General features: G+C 37.2%; 1 protein-coding gene across 4 annotated transcripts in view; it reads left to right on the top strand.

Annotated features, from left to right (window-relative positions):
- VTI1A (vesicle transport through interaction with t-SNAREs 1A) overlaps positions 1-17706 on the top strand; it is a 272706-nt gene that overhangs the window by 5874 nt on the left and 249126 nt on the right. For all 4 annotated transcript variants that reach the window (XM_050305758.1, XM_050305761.1, XM_050305757.1 and 1 more), the window contains exons 2-3: positions 936-994; positions 6005-6115. In XM_050305758.1, the coding sequence (XP_050161715.1) occupies positions 936-994; positions 6005-6115 (170 nt within the window). The remainder of the gene's footprint in view (positions 1-935; positions 995-6004; positions 6116-17706) is intronic.

The following is a 17706-nucleotide window of genomic DNA, read 5'->3' as shown; positions in this document are numbered from 1 at the left end:
AAGGATGGAAGATACGGCCATGAGAGGGGCAAAAGGCAGTGCCAATGGTAGTACTGAAACCCCTGAATACCCCATTAATTAATGCCACAGTAATTAAGCAATGTGGGGACTTTTTATTATCCAGTGTCTGAATATTTCTCAGAAAGTCCCCTTTCATGCTGTAACAAACCAAGTCTTGGTCAAGGAGTCGGAGTGTTTGTGATAATGTGACACTGAATTTCAGTCCTCAGTTCCTGTTGGATTCTCTGCCTGTGAATGGATGGTTGGAGGCAGGTCAGAAGTCAGTCTCTACAGCTGGGACATGGACCTGTTAGGCAACCTGGCAGATGATGATCACTTAAAACTGATTTTAATTTTTAAGAATGTTCATATTTTTTTACTACTTTGCATTTTTACTGCTACCAGAAGACAGTGGTTTTCTTGTAGTTCCTGTGGCATTTTATTTTGTTTCTGTTAAAGCAAATGAAACAGTTACAGACCCAGCATAGGAGCAGGGGAGTAGAAACCTAATTTTTCTTCAGTACCTGGATTAATTTTAAGTGAGATGCCTGGCTTTGTGCATCTCATATTTTGGAAATAAATAGGTTAGCCTTTGTTCTTAAACTGTAATTTTTTCCATTTAATGTATGTATGTGCCTTCTCATGCATTTGTGCACACCCAGCAAGTGCCAGCTGAGGCATAACTCCTACACCTGGAGCAGCTGGAAGTGCTTTCCTAACTAGCAAATGCTGCATAACAGAGCAGAAGATTTCCAGGATTCTCCAGTCTCCTTTTTTTTAAAATTACTAATGTGGGTATCCCCATGTGTGATAATGTCACACAGAATAAATCTCTTGAGTCAGTTTTAGCTGATCCGTATAAACTTTTGAAATGGTGTATTTTTCTTTCATGGCAAGAGCACAATTATATTGGTATTTTCACCATTCTATTTCAGATGAGAAGAAGCAGATGGTTGCAAATGTTGAGAAACAGCTTGAAGAAGCAAGGGAACTGGTATGTTCTGGCTTTTCATATGTTAACTGCAAATTCCTAGCAAAAATAACAGGATCACTAAATGGTAACATTTAACATTCATGCCCTAAAAATACTTAACAATAATATATTAGAAAACAAAATAATATTCTTGAAATAGTTCTTATTTGAGAATATGAAATACCCAGTAAGAGTATATCCATTTTTAATCTTGGGTTCAGCGATGCAAGGTTTGCCCAATTGCTGTAAGTCCATGGAAAGTTACAGGCTTTGAGTTGCGGATTAGGTCTTTTACTTTCGGGACTGAGTGAAATATTTACACACCATGACTTTGTTTTTTGTTTGTAAGACCCAAGAATCTACTTGATTTACTCTGTCAGAACGTCTTCTAGAGCAATAAATTTTTTTTCTCTTTTAGTAAGTGAGGCATGAAGGTGAGGACGAGGGGGCCATGGTAGGGTGGGTCACTGATCCCAGAAGTGTGTTAACCAAGCATTAGTTAGTGGTTCACACTGACAGGAGAGAGCAATATGAGATGAGCAACACGTTTTAAGCAACTGTGACTTTTTTAAAATTTCTTTTGTTCCCATTACAGCCTGTCATCTCTTCTATTTGGATGGAGAATAAAGTTTTATAGATGTGGAGTAACTGAGCCAAGGTGTTGGTGACAGTTGAGATTGACTTCTTCCCACATGGCCAATAGTTCCTTCCCTAAAGTTGCTTTTGTCTATTGCTTGCAAATGAGTTTGGTCTACCTAATGTCAGAAATATAATCTGAGTGTTAGGATAGGGAAAGAAATAAGTTTTTCTACCCTAGACGTTCTTATAATGGAAAGAACACGAATCAATGATTTGGTTATTAACTAAATAGCATTGAAATTAATTTTTGAAGTGGCAAAGGTAGAAAGAGGCCTCTCTTTTTCAGGTCAACGGCTTGTTGGCATACCTGGTGTTTTTGGTTCAAAATCAGAATTAGTCTTGCAGACCATAGTATGGAAATAGCATCCAGGAAAGCTGGGTCTTGGGATGACTCTCTGCAATTCTACCCTGTGAGGATGACAAGGCACCTAACCTCTCTGATTTGGTATTTTCAGTGGCAAACATGGCAAAATTACTGTCCCGCCTCATGATGTTCTGAAGATACATTAAGGCCTTTGGGCACTTTCATGTTCATACAGCTGAAAGAAAGTAGAAATCTAGAAATGTTTTTTGTCTCCTTTTCACTACAATTTGACATGGCAAAAAAGCAGAGCAGTACAGGGAAGCTATAGCGTGGGTGGTCATTCAGATTTGGATTTCTACTCAAAGTAGATTGGAAGGAGCGGAAATTGAGTTATTGGCTCCTTACTTCTCTCCTTATGTCAGAAAAAGATCATCTAAATTTGTATTTATTACAAGATTAAAAAATAAATCCTGTATCTGTAATTTTATCCTAATTAGCATCTTCATTTAATATACTGTCTTTTCTTTCATGCTTTTGTTGTAGATATTTAGATTCAGTTATTGTCTTTAAGCAATTATCTAACATGTTTGTGATTAATGTCAAGGCTTGGGTTTAGAAATCAATTTGAACAAACCTGCTAAAACCAGAGCTGATTAAGATGATCCCCTTTTAAACTAAAGGCTACAGCAGAAAATCAAAATAAACCTAATTCCTTGCTACTGATAGTTTTCATTCACTGGTTTGCTTCATTGTCTAGAGTAGTCAAAGCTGAGATTAGCTGATTTTGTTTTATTTCCTATTTGGCTAGGAAATAACACTCTCATATATTATAAATATTATTGTAGAGATAATTTGTTTACATTCGCTAACCAGTGATTGTTTAAAACACTGTCTGCTTTGTTTGGGTAAAATCACTGGTGTAACTGATTTGATCTATGTGCAGAACTGACACAAAAACTTTCAGCCTCCCAGAGTGCCTTTTCAAGCCAGAGCTGTGGAATGAGAGATCTCTGTAGAGAAAGTCTGTCATTCTACATCCATTGTGGAGCATCTGAATGTTGTTATTACCAGGTTTTTAAGAAAGGTGAATGTTGTGCTAACCTTGAGCATAAGATCTAGCATGTGCTAGAAGAGCTGGAATGAGCATTTTTGAGTGAAATTCTGCTTTTAAGAGGAAAAAACTCTCTCTGTGTTATTTGCCTTTATGTTTAATGAAAGACACCACTAAATTGTTGTTGGTTGGTTATTCTTATCTAGACATTTGCCTTTTTAATAATGCCCGTAAATTTAGCTTTGCAAATACTAGATTATTCTTATTAGACACTTCAAAAAAAAAAAAAAATTAAATCTCTATTTTAGTTCCAGCACTTTAGAATCACAATAAAATAGCAAAGCTTACAAGTTCCATAAAATGCTAGCAGCTGTTCAGAGCAATTTCATATGGAAAAGTGCCTGTGGGAGGGGGACACTTATTTTGGGGTCTCAGTGGAGCACATCAGCTACACTACAGTACTTTGTTTTATTTTTGAATGGAAATACCAGGGGCTACTCTGCTTTATTCTGTATTCAGTGCTGGGTGCTGTTAGGAGCAAGCCTACCTGGTAAATCTCCAGAGGAGCCTTGAGGATGCAGTTTATGAATTTGGTTGAGAGTTGGGTGCCAAAATGCTCAGCTTCACCACAGTGGTGTTGTGGTTCAACCCCAGCCACCAACTCAGCACCACAGAGACACTCACACTCCTCCTGCCCTTCCCTGTCCACCCTTGGGATTGGGGAGAGAACTGGGAGAGTAAAAGCGAGAGACCTTGTGGGTTGAGATAAAGACACTTTAAAACAGGGAAAGCAAAGTTGCAGGACAAGCAAAGCAAAACAAGGAATTCCTTTACTCTTTCCTGTGGGCAGGCATTTTGCCATCCTCAGGAAAGCCAGACCCCTTCACGTGTAAGGGTTACTTGGGAAGACAAATGCCATCACTCTGAACATCCCCCTTCTTTCTTCTTACCCCAGCTTTACATGCTGAGCATGATACCGTGTGGTCTGGAATATCCCTGTGGTCAGTTGGGGTCACCTGTCCTGGCTGTGTCCCCCCAGCTCCTTGTGCACCCCCAGCCTCCTGGCTGGTGTGGAAGTACGAGAAGCAGAAAAGGCCTTGGCTCTGTGTACGCCCTGCTCAGCAATAATGAAAACATCTCTGTGTTATTATCGCTGTTTTCAGCACAAATCCAAAACACGGCCCCATACCAGCTATTGTGAAGAAAATTAACTCTACCTCATCCAAAACCAGCATGTGTCAGCTTTGAACGTAGGCAGTAACAGAAGTTTGAGCTTGTAGGTTTTCTGAAGAAAACTTGAGCTTCTACACATTTTGAGATTTAAGTGCCAGGATGTTTTGTTTGCTTAAAGTAGATTTTAGCTCTGTTCTTGCTTGTGTATGAGAAATATGTACTCATTTAATCTCATGATGAAAACCAAGGTGTTAAATATTGGTCAGCTGAAAGATATGTGTTTCATCGTTGTTCCTTGGACCTTACACTCACTAATACTGACACTTTAGAATTAACATTTTGGATTTCATGGACTGTGGTCTGATCGTTTATGCAAATTCTGTATTCACTGGGAGATGTTTTCATTTTTATCTAATAAGTAAGAATTGGACTTCATTACAATATTCTGACCTTTCACATATAATTTTTATATATATATATGAGAGAAATGTTTTCTATGTTTCTAGAGCATTTGAGATCAAATATATTGTGATGAACTTGATAAGAAATAAGATATTAATTCCAGCTATTGGTTTAATTTACCCCTTTGGAAAGTTAAGCCTGAGCCAAAGAGCTGGGTAGAATTAGAAATTGCTTTGTGAGTTTCAATTCACTAGTGACCATTTAATTCAAGTCTGCTTTAGAGTTTACTATTGAATATCATTTTGTATAATCAGAATAGGTCAGACAGAATGACTTTTAAGTATCTGGCAATTCCATTGATTAAATTCAGATGCTTTTCTTACAATATGAGAATGAAGTTTCAAAGTGTAAGCAAGTGATTACATAGGAATAAACTCCAGCAGTCCCTTGTGAAGATCTGTAACCAGTTTAGGACCCTGATTGAAAAGCATTTCTGTTCCTATGCCTTATTGCTCAACCAAGATCAGTAGGAGGTGAGTAAATACAGCAACCAAGGAGAGGTCTTCTTTTATGTTTTTTTAAGTAACTTGGAGAGATTTTAAAAGGCAGGTAGGGGATTCTGCAGCTGTGCAAAATAGAATTCTTCAAGAGACAACACCATATAGAGGAGGCTTCATGACCCAATGGGCAGGTAATTAGCAGCCCTGGTTTATAACTTCTTTTGATTTTCTGTACCTCTCTGCCATATTGTTGTGTTTCAGGCCCCTTAGTATTCTACATGGCAAGAATAAATAGAAGCAGCTTTTAAAGGATATATTCTCTCTTTGATGTTTGGATACATTCAACTGTGTACAACTTGAATAGTATTGTCATTAAACCCTGAAATTCAGCTATATAATATACTTACATACAGATTTGGGATGTAGATTTAGGAAACCAAGCTTTGTGAAATTCTGCTGAGTTAGCAGTATTTAAAGCAAAAAGGATTAGTTTATTAAACATAGAGACTGGTGGTAAATAAAACTTTAAACATTTATATATATACATCTACATATATATGTGTGTGTGTATAAATAAATAAAATATATTTTTCAGCCAAGGCTTTCCAAAACTGCACAGCTAGATGGAGGTAGGCTTTCTTCTGAACTATGCAGGAATTATTTATCCTCAGTTTTACTATTTTCTTGTAATAAAATGTATTCATCACATTTGAAATTGAAATCCAGAACTGTTTGACTAGAATTATTCCTTCTAAGTGTCAATAATATTAATTTTGTCACTTGTTTGTTGGCTTAAGGCTGTGTAAAGATTTTGATAAATTCTTTATATGTTACAGAATAAACAGCATTTTTCTTTATAAAGAAGGAATATTTCTTAGTATTTGGGGAAAACTTGGGTAAATTCACTCTTGCTTTAATTAACCTTTTGATTTACATGTCTGCTCTTTGTTTTTACTTGTTAGCTTGAGCAGATGGAACTTGAAGTTCGAGAGATCCCACCTCAAAGCCGAGGGATGTACAGCAGTCGAATGAGAAGCTACAAACAAGAAATGGGAAAACTTGAAGCTGATTTCGTGAGTTTTTAACATGTTACATAAAGAAGGCATTTATGAGAATTTTTAAACTAAAGTAATGCAGTTATTTGGGCAAATGAGAGGTATTTTTGACTAGTATGAGAGATGAGTTCTGTTAGTATCTTGCTGTATATGTGGACAGATGAAGAACAAACTGGGGGAGAGAAGCTTTTCTTTTTGTAGCAATCCCATAACCAATATTCCAGTTTCTAGCCTTCTGCCCCTTGCCTTGGGTCTCAGTTTTTTCTCTGCCATTAAACATTGTGAGTGTTCGTGATGTATGCAAAGTAGTCAGCTTTTAATCCTGTTTCTCAAGGAATGACAGCTTGTAGTAATGTGGGCAGTAACATGAAAAGCATATAATCTCCAATTCGTGGAATTTTTGAATGTAGCTTCTCTCGTGCACTTCATTTGTTACTCACTGTGTTTTCTTTTCCATTGCACTTAGAGTCTTCTTGGCCTTTGTACAAATTGGTTATAAGTACTACATTTTTTGAGTAATGGATGCAAACTAACAAGATTCCCTTGTCTAGGGGCTTCTGCCACAGTTATCAGTCCTTTTTTGTGACGGGGATTTGCACTGAATAGATTTACATAGAGACAAAACTGTTTCCTGTAAAATCCTGAAAAAGTTCAAAGGGATTGCAAAGCGTAGGAAAAAGCTATGTTAATTGGCAGCAGCTCAGTTCCTCCAGGGTAGGGAGAAAGAAATAACTGGTGGCAGTATTTTCCATTTACTAGAGAGCTGTGAATTTCCTCAGGTTGCTGGCAGCAGTTTAATCCTTCAGGGGGTGGGGAATCAATGTTTATACCTGCAGCCAAGAAATCCAGCTGACTGTCATTCCTCTGTGCTTCTGCCAAGTTGAGGAGTTGCACAAAAATGTACTAGCTAGAAGATGTTTGCAGTTTGTAAAGTTTGAAGAATGTTAGAATAAGAAGACTTGTGTCCGAATTTTGGGAGTGCTGTTCCACTGTAGGAATTGCATATGGCTGAACAGTGGCTTCCCAGAGAGAGCAGCTTCTGGACCAATAGTGATGCTGTTTTATCTTCTCAGATGTGGGAGAATTTACTGTCAGCATATATTTGATGCTGGCCTATTTCTGTAAGCTGGCATATGGTGGAATTCGTACTTCCATATTTCCAGGCAGTAGCGAATGGGAGAGTTCAGAACTGGACACGGTGTGGAAGAGAAGAAATGAGTGTGAGGAAATGCATCATAGCACTGGGAGTTACATGAATGCAAGAGTGTTCTCACAGTGAAGAAACAAAGCAACACAAGAAAGGGGAAGAAGCAGATAGTAATAATGGGTAAACAGCCCCAAACCCAAAGATCTTCAGCAGAAGATCAAGGAGAAAAAGTGATGTGAAGGATGGAGCAAAGTACTGTAAGAAAACAGCAACTACGCTTGAAAAAAAATCTCACTTATATAGCAAATAGTGTTGTCACAATGCCCTACAATGCCTTATATGCCCTACAGAGTTCCATTTTTAAATACTAACATTTTTCTGAGTTTGTATGTGAGGATTTAAGAATCTTTTTGGATTATTATCCAGACACATAGCAACTTGTTGGAAACTAAATAACAAAATGATTCAGTTGTGAGTTCAAAGAGGAAAGAGGAGGAAGGAAAGGAAATACTATTTTTACTGTATAAGCTGCAGGGCTCCCAAAGGTAGAAACTTAAAATATTTACTGAAATGGAAGTGCTTTTGAGTGTTCTGCCTGAATATTGTCCTGAATGAGTTGTGACCTGTTTGACTGTAAGCGAAGCATACTGAGTTTATGTAAGAGCCCTAGCAGACCTATAGAAAAAGCAGATCTAAGTACCTATAAAATTATTCACATTTCTAGATGACTAGAAATAATACTGGCAATTTTGGGTTATGATCAGCTTACAGGTTTACTGGTCAAAGTTCTTGGCTCTTCTAAAAGGCACACAGATGTGAGCTTGCAAAGCTAAGTGTTCTTTATAAATGGAGTTGGAATCTCAGGTGGATACTGCTGTATTTGGATTGACCTTTCTTCCCATGTGAATTAGCATGTAAGCAGAGCAGAAGACATTTCTCAATCATCTTGAAATATGTGTTTCATTTTAAATGAATTTCAAAAATTATATTCTTCAATATACAGTCTTTTTCATTAAGTTCAAACATAAAGTGAATGCAGAACTGGCACTGGTACTTTTCTTTTATATTCATCGTAATAAACATGAATTTTGACCTTGTGGTTATTTTTATGCCTTATAGCATCTTGCAAATTTGCCCTCACCCAAGCTTTTATGGAAAACAGCAGCATAACAACATGTTTAAAAGTTAGGAGAAGGAAACCTGAGGTGTGTGGACTGCCCACTCTTTACTTGCAGGATGGACAACATTAAGGTTTATTTATGATGTTTAATATCTAAATGGTGAGTTTATTTTATCTTAAGCAGTATGTATAATAATGACAAAATGCTATCACTTTAAATTATTTATTATGTGCTGTGACATCTTTATGAATTTATAGGGATTTTTTTCTATACAATTTACTATGCTGAAGTATATTCTGAAAAATACAGGTTTAAGCTGTACTTAAAAAAGTTACTCCAAACACGAGGTATTTATCTCTAACTTTGTAATCGAATAGGAACAAGTTGCAAATAGGAGATTTATTTCCTGTCATTGCTAATCCTTGTTGTTTTGAGAGATGCCTGCAGTTAGCTGTCAGTGCTCTGCAGTCCTGGGGTGTGTGTGAAGCCAATGACGTCAACACTGTGCACTGTATTACACATGAGTGGTTGTAACCCACTAATTGCAATAAATCATATCCAAGGAGAAAAAGCCACATTGCACTATCTTGATCCTCCCTCTTCAAGAGGAACAGTGATAATGAAAAAAAGAATAGCTCAATTTTGCCTTTTAAAGTACTCAGAAAGCACAGCACTGTGAATATGGATGGGGAAAATCAACAGAGTGAGCATTGCACCTCGACTTCAGGCAGCAGTGCTTCCTGCTACTCACCCCTGTGCTCTGCAGTCTTCAATGAGAGGAGCAGATGCCTGGGGAGAAATACAAGAGTAGGGCAAGCATAAAGTCACACTTCTTTGCAAAACACCTATATACATCTTAAAAGGCCAAGTTTCAGGCTTGTGGTAAACATATCAGAACAGAGTAAAACTGATAAATAGAACGGATCTGTTTTTAACTTGCAGATGTAAATCTTGGTTTTGTTATCTCCTTTTCAATAGCATATACCAGCACCTCATTTTTACAGCGGGGTTTTGGTCCCCATGGATCAGGAAAGCGGCATTCCCGGACCTGCGGGGGTCCAGGGCTCCTGCCCTGCCGCGCTCGCCGGGCTGCACAGCCCGTGGTACGTGGTGATGGCTCTATCTGGTGGCCCCAAGCGGAGTTGCAGAACACATACTTGTGCTTTCCTGGTTGATTCAGGTCTTAGCACCACCTGCTAAAGAGTTCCTGGAACTTGAAACAGTCTTCCTACAAGCGGGTCTTTTTCCTCCGTCTACTAACTCACTATTGTGTGGTCTAAGCTTGTAAATACTTTTTTCTGACTCTTTCAGATGTAGAATGTCCATGGTGCCTGCTTGCATGAAGTAAGTTCTGAATGAAAAAAAAGAAAAGGTCTTTTAAGCTCCTGGACTATAGGTGTGATTATTTTTTCAAATTAACCATTTTTTTGTTAATTGTCACCTGAAAGCAGCCAGTGATCTTTAAACAGTGGAGATATTCTCTGGTAAAAGGCTTCCATATTTTATAAACATAACTTTGACCTAAGTCTATCCCAGTCCATGTGAAAATGGGACTATATAAACTTAGCAAATGTATGGTTATCTGCTAGCATTTATATCCATTCCAGGCGTTCCATGTACTGGCTCAGTGTCAGGACACATAAAACAGAAAAAAGCAAAGGCAGGCGTTCTCCTGAAAAGCTTACAGCTGAAGTGTAAGGCATTCAAATAGATGAGGAAATATAAAAATCCAGTAAAACCACATTATACAGAGAAATATTCCTATTACGAAAACAAATACTACATAATCAGTTGAAAATGAGGTGAGTATATTCAACAAGAAGAAATAACCATCAAATAAAAGAAGCAGCATAGGAACTGTTCCTGTTCTGTTAGCAGCACAGAGGTAGATTTAGCAGGTAGCATTTGCTATCAGTCCAAGGGACAGTGCTCATTCCTTTTAAATTCTCAGAATTGGTACTGATCTTGATTATTCTGACTTTCAGAATAACCTTTAAAAGCAAAAAAAGAAAAAGGGGGAGGAGAAATTAAGTAGACAGATACATTTTATAAAACTTGACTAAACATTTAAACATTTAACAACAGCTTCAGTTCAGTCAGTAGTGAAGATATATATTCACATTTCATACCTCCTGCAGGTTCTGTTTAAGATCATTGTTAAAATGTCAACTGCTGTTAAGCTTTAAAAACATTTGAGGAGATAAGCCATGGAATTTCATTTGATAAAGTTATCTATTCCTGTATGATGCTCAAGTACCACCTGAGTCCAGAAGCTCACCTGGACAACTGCTAGAGCTGTGTCTGTTATGTTCTGGCTAGTAGTAGCAAATACTGCTACTCTTATTTCAGATTCAGTCACCTATCCAGACAAATACTGGGAGCATAATGAACAACATTTGTCAAAGGACAAGTTAGTGGCCTATATCTTTATGACCAGAGTCTTCCCTAGCTCTCTGCTTTGAACTAAAGCTTTAGAGGCTCAGCTGTGGCTGCTGGATTATTTTGGTTTATAAAGCAGAGCTTTATTGCTTTGTAGTTACAAATCATAAACCGTGTGTGGGACTGGTGTGTGTGCATCTTCGTGTAACATGTAACAGTGTTATTAATTTAATAACATGTAACAATGTTATTAAAAACAGGGAGCTCACCATGTGAACATGTCATGTATGCACGAGCACCCTGCCTGGGCAGGTTGACGTGCCTGTGGTGACGCTTGATCTTGTTGACAAATTTGAAACTCTGAACTCAGATCAGTTTTCACTATGTGAGTAGTACAGCTCTTTGGAACAGGGCTGTGGAAGATTTGTTTTAAGGCGCACAAGGTTGAACTGATTAACTTTCAGAAGAAAGGGGTCGAATTATCTGACTGTGTACTTTGACAAACTAATTTTGAAAAAGCATGTTGTGAACAAAAGTTCCTTCACTCTACTGTTTTTATAGATACCATCACTTTCTTGAGACAAGTAATCAGTCCTCCACACTGTACACAAACTACTCCTTACAGAGGCACTGGTTTTCTTTTCCTCTGTTCCTTTTTCTAATACCTTCTGATGTGATATATGTCTGCCTGGCTGCAGTTGAGCATTCAGCCAACTTCTTTTCTGTAGAGGCAAATTGCACATTGTCTTCACTTGTTTTCACTTGTGTTACCACCTTGGTGTGTTTTTGGGGGAAGAAGCTGGAGGCATTTGACATTTTGCAATTACTTTATTCATGATACTGCTTTTTTAAATGGGGAAAAAGTAATACAGGGAAGAATGTTCTCTTTTTCCTCTTTTTGTTTTAGTAACATTCAATGCCTAAACTGCATTTTTTTTATAGTTTTGTATGCAAGTATAGAGAAGGAAGGAAATTTATTTAATGATGGAATTTACTAGTGATGAGATGCTTTTTCCTTAGAGGAAAGTGTGAAAGATGGGAGTTAACATGCTTTATGTGTAATTAACCTAAAAGGTTATGATCATCTTAACTGAGATTTCCTGAGACCAGACTAGTGAAACACACCTTACCTCCTGGGCTTTGTAATTCTGTAGATATTGCTTACAAATAGTCCTCCCATGTTTGACCAATAAGTGTGTTATGCATGTCGTAACACAGTGTGTGAAGGGATAACGTGCTGGGTAAGGGCAGCCAAGCAGCAAATTTTTAATGTCAATAAAACTAATTCCTTAACTAGATTCTTCTCTCAACCAACTTCCCCTTGATACTCATAGGAATTTTGTGTCTGTCTCCAGAGATCTGGCTCATCTGTTAACACAGAGGGCTAAGACTGGTGAGTTTTGTGGTATGCTCTTTGTTGGTCCTTCAGCAAGTTGTGGTGGAGCTGATGCACATGATTTTAAGAAAAACCAGTTTGTGGAGCTCTAGACTTGGCTGAGTGATTACAAATAAAGGTGTTTGCAGAAAGTGATTTGGTGAGTCTGATAATCTTGTGTCTGGCTGGGGGCTGTGAATGAAAGGTGTATTGACTCATACAGGCCACTGTAAGCATTCATGCCTCTTTCCTTTCTCCCTTCACACACACAATGTTTCTTACTAAATTAAGCTGAAAAGTGGTCTGTGACAGAATTAAATCCTTCTGTAAAATATGTTTTAAGGCATCTAATAGAAATTCAGCATGACATCACCTCTCCTGTTTTCAATAAACATGCTGGCAGTTTGTAGACATGTCTGGATGCCAGCCTTTCCCAGGTACAGAACTATAATTTCTCTATTTACCAAGTAGTTTGTTCTTCTGTTAAAACTTCTACTTCTCAAAGTAGTAGAATTAAGTATGTTTGCTGTTGTTTCTAGCAGAGAGTGGAAGAAGCCATACCCACTCAGAATTGCTTCTAGCCAGCTGCTGAGTAAAGTGACTTCATATACAGAAGGTCAATGCTGTTTTGGTGGGGGGCAGAAGGAGAAAGGCTTTATAGTTTCCCACTTTCTCGTTGATTTCTTATTTTACTCCAGTGATAACTCCCCTACCTGCCATGCAAAAAGAAGCTACTGTCACTGTCCTGCCTTTGATAGCAGCAGTAATAAAGGTTCTGCAGCTGGAACATTGGTGTGGGGCGTGGTGGTGAATGGAGCAGAACAGAGTGTATCTCACTCTCACTTCATTGTATCACTCACCTGTACTCACTTAAGTAGCAGTTTGATTTGAGTTCTATCATGAGTTAGAAACTTAAAGATTATGAGAAAAATATCAAACAAGCCGAGCAAAACCCCCCACCTTTTGAATGTATTTGCTTTTCGAACTAGAACTGCACTCTAAAGATCCTTAACATGTTATTGGTTTGGTTTTATTTTCCCCAGCTAGAGCGAAGCTAGTTTGCATTTCACTGCAAAATAGGGAGAGACGTGTGCTACTGACAGCATAAAAAATGGAGTGAAGGTTGGGTTTGGCTCGGGAAGGATCAATTCCAACCTTTTCCAGGTGTCCCGGTGTGTTTGTCCATGGAGTGACACTGGGTGGCGCTGTTTGTTTGCAAAGCAAGTGCCTTCGGCTTCTCCCCCCCCCACATTTTCCTCCCAGTTTCTTTTTTTTCTTTCTTTCTTTTTTTTTTTTTTTTTTTTTTTTTGCTTTGGTAGTAACTGAAATTACTGTTTCATGAATAAAATATTTCTGGTGGGATTTGCATTTCTATATTGGCTGAAGATACTGTGTTGAATGTTTTATTAACCAGCCCAGTGCAACTGTCAGCCTATTAAAGAGATCCAATGGACCCTGTTTAGCTAAATAAACTAAATAAATCCAATTCGTCAAATTGTGTTCCTGGCTGTTTATTTTCCATTCTTTTGATGTACAGTTTATTTTAAGTTAAAGCCACATAGTTTTAAAAATTAATGTGAAAATAGAATTTAGTGTTTGAAACATGAGAAGACTAATTGCCATGGTCAAAAATAGCTTCCCTTTATGGTGAAGTTGCCATCTGGTAAATAGTGAACTTTTTATTTATGACTGATTAACTGTCCCATGTCAAAAATTAGTTTGGCAAAGGAGTGGTTAATGTTTTGGTTTTTTTTTTTGCCTGCTTGCTTTTGTTGCTTTCATGAAGAGAAACTTGAAATATAAGCACTGCTGTTAAAAGTAACGATTTCTACCCAACTTCAAGAGGTTTGTGCTTTATCTTGATATTTTCTCAATCAGAATTCAAGGGGAAAATTTTATATGATCCTTACATATTAAATGCTTGCTGAAATTCTGATTGCATCATAGCCTAATATTAGAGTGTAAAAAAAATCTCTTTGCATAACAATACATGGTATGTCTGGTTGTCAAACAGTTGTCAAACATTACAAATAATAGCATTCATTATATTCTACTAGTACAAATAATATTTTAGTTACCTTGTTTTTTGCTGAAAACCTTTGCCATAAAATATCAGGAGACAGACTATAAATTTATGATAATGCTGTTGGCATAGTAAAAAATTTTCTATGCCAGTTGAAAATTCTTGTAAGTACAAATGTATTCTAGATTTGTTAATAGAGAAATAAAGAAACAGTGATGGATGTGTTTGCTCCTTCTGATTCTTTCCATAGCACTGCTTTAGTGATGTATGTGTTAACTTTTGTGTGTTTTACAAGAAATCAAATTTACCAGGTATCATGTTTAGCATGGTTTTATTTTTATGTTCTTGTATTTCCAAAAGTGGAATACTGAAATTTAGTGCAGTAGAGATACAGTTCTAATAAATTCCATTTCTGGCTTTTTTCTCAAGGAATTGACTATAATACTTTAAGAAGTCTTTATGAAAAGCTTATGTGTTAGTATGAATTTAGTAATGCCAGGCATTCTTTAGAAAAATAATTTAATCAATTAATTTTACCTTTTTTTTCTTACAAACATTGGTTGAATTTAATGGAAATTGTAAATTTTCCTTGCCACCTCTCCCCCAGACTCTAACTCAAGAACAGAGTACATATTTAGGCAGATGTCCTCAGTGTTGGATAGAGTGCTGTTCCCTTGTGTAGGTAGACTTTAATTTGTCCTGAAAAGTATTAAATATGACTAATATTTTCTAGCTGCAGGCATTTAAAAAATGGTATTTAAAAATCAAACTACACAATGTTATCCTGTTTTCTCAGATAAAACCTTCCTATTTTGTGCTCTAAGCTGGTTCTTTTTAACATACCAGTAATATACACAGAAGAAACTTTATGGTTCAGAAAAACTGGCTAGCACAAAGGAAAAAGAGATGAGCTTTTATAGCAGTGGACATGTTGTCTTATTTCTGGCTTAAGACTGAGTGAGGAAGGACTATAAAGTAAAAAAAAATGCAACTGAAAGTGTATTAGAGAGATTTTCCCTCCTCCTAGTAATGATTTTTACTGTGTGAAGCATATGGAAAAAGTGTGAATATCTCTGTTCTTTTGTTTGGTAACTTTTTATTTGTATTCTGCAATCATTTAGTAGTTCCTTCCTAAGTACAGTCAGCTTCCCTTAAAGCTGTTGTAGAAACCACAACAAAAAGTGGTTCTTGGCTACAAAATCAATTTAAACTTGCTGTTCTTTCAGTTAGGGAGGAAATCCCTGTAAAGGCTAGAGGATCTAAACTTGTACATTTGACAATTTAATACTTGTATTCATTTATAATAAGTGGATCAAATACAGCACCTCCCTTACTTTTCATTTGCTTTTTATAAACTGCCTTTAGGGTGTCAGTGCTAGGAAAATAGGCCTTTTCCAATATTTAATGAATCCTATGGAGATTTCACTCCTAAAAGAGGTGATCAATGAAAATTAGAGTAGAAATATAAGGAACAGATAGTAAAAAGGAATATAGCAGGTGGCCTCTGGGATCAGCTGTAGAACAGAATAATTTTTCCTGCTGCAGTAACATTTCTGATGGGTGTAAAGAAAAAAAGGTTTTGCTAACTAAATATTTGGTGCCTGGCATGTAAAGAGAAAGAAATTGAGGACTGTGTGTGGGCTCTGCATGTTTCCCATTGAGTGGCATTTGTCCTTGCTTTCTGAATCCCAACAACTTCCCAACGTGTCTTTAGTTTGTTTTTTTTATTTTCTGAGAAGTTAAGACTGGAATGAATAAGGGTAGTGTTTGCCAACTTACCCTCCTGGTCAGCGTGGAAATCACTGAATTGCAATTGCAGGCTTTGTACCTGTTCACTAAAGACTCAAATGAGAGTTCTCAAATGAGGCAAGTTAAAGAAAAGGCATGTATTGTGTCTGGTGGGTCTTGGCTTGGGCCTTAGTTAGAAAATGCTTCTGCATTATGAAGTTAACACCTTCCTTTTCACTGATTCATGAGTAGAAGATTTGAGCCTTTATTAAATCGAGCTGTAACCTTTGCTAGGTTGTATCACCAACCAGGAAAAAAGTGGTATTTCATATTTGATTTGAGAGAAAATAATTGCATTAGTATCAAAGACAATACTCTTGTTTCAAAATCTGAACAGTAACTTTCCATAGTGATGGGTGGTATTTTGGGACGTGTAACTGCAGATATTTTGCCACAGGGATTCCTATTTGTGGAGTGCCTTGCACAAAGGGGTTTCTCACACATGACTACAGTTCTTTGGCACTGTAATAATGAGTATTAACTAAATAGAACTTTGCAAGTAACCAAGTTGCTATGTTAATGTTTTTCTTGTGATTATTTGTATTTGTTTAAAGAAATGCAAGTAAGTTTCAATATTATGGATTGTTCCGTTAGTAATTTCTTTGAAACTTCAGGTTTTCATATGATATGTTTCTGTTATAATTTTTAGCATCTTTAAAGAAGAAGAAGTGTTTATTTAGAATAATTGTGGTTGGGAGTAAAACTAATAATGCTAAGACAGGGTCTTAACTGTAGTGCTAGGATTTTTTTTTGTCAGAAGAAAATGTTTGATTTCTAATGACTGTTTTGTATTGTTTCTCAATTCAATGTTATTAATACCCCCATGTGACCATGTGATTCTCTCTTCTTTCCAACCAGTCTTCAGGAGAAATCAGACTCTCTGGTTCAGTTGTGTAAGCTTCCCACAAAGTTAGTTCAGTCAACTAAATCAAGGTAAAAAGTTACAGAAAGGTCAGGATTAAGTTAGGGGTTGCTAACCTGAATTGCTTTTCCAGCCTTTTTAAGCCCTTAGTGCTCCTTTTGTCTTTTTCTTGCCTTCTGTCATGTTGTCCTCCTGTTAGATCTTTATTTCAGTTGAAGGCACCTGGGCTGCATCTTTCTCCTGACCCATTCTTGGAGTCAGTTTCAAACGTGTTATTAAGGTCCCCTTTTTCCATTCATGAGCTGCATGTGCAGCATTCAGCAATGCAGATTGGTGGTTCAGCACTTGTGCCCTGTAGAGTTCTTGGTTTAAAATGCGTGCATTTTAGAATGAGCATAAGGAAAATTTGCTCCTCTCCATCCTCATTTTCCCTTTGCTTTTTCTGCTTCTCTTTCTGGGGCAAATGTTTAAAGTTTTTACATTTAATTTTGTACCTAAGAAGTACTCTGTTGCTAAGGTCTGAACTGCTGAGTTCCCTTCTCTTATAATACAGGACCAGTTTGCAAGCCATTTGTATGTTTTAAACGTTGTCATAACTGAAGCTTCTAGTACAGTGGTGGTATTTGGTTTGACAGTACTGTGATTTTGAAGTGAATCCCCCAGTTTTCCTCACATGCTGCATGCGGGCCTGAATAGAATTGCTTTTTGAGGAAAGTGAACTGGAAACTCCATTTTAGGCATGCACCAAACAGACATGAGGGTCTGGGTGAAAGGCTGGTGTTTCAGACAGCTCTGAACCATGTTGAAGTGAGGATGTTTGGTCTAAGAACTGGGCCAAATATGTTCTGCAATAAAAACTCTATTCATGTACACTGCAGACACAATAGTGGAAGAACTCCAAGATGCTACCTGTC

The sequence above is a fragment of the Myiozetetes cayanensis genome, unplaced genomic scaffold (assembly GCF_022539395.1).
Source record: "Myiozetetes cayanensis isolate MyiCay16 unplaced genomic scaffold, myiCay2020 scf10, whole genome shotgun sequence".
In the NCBI taxonomy this organism is placed as follows: domain Eukaryota; kingdom Metazoa; phylum Chordata; class Aves; order Passeriformes; family Tyrannidae; genus Myiozetetes; species Myiozetetes cayanensis.
The sequence above is the reverse complement of the archived record's forward strand: the minus strand, read 5'-3'. Positions and strand labels throughout refer to the sequence as shown.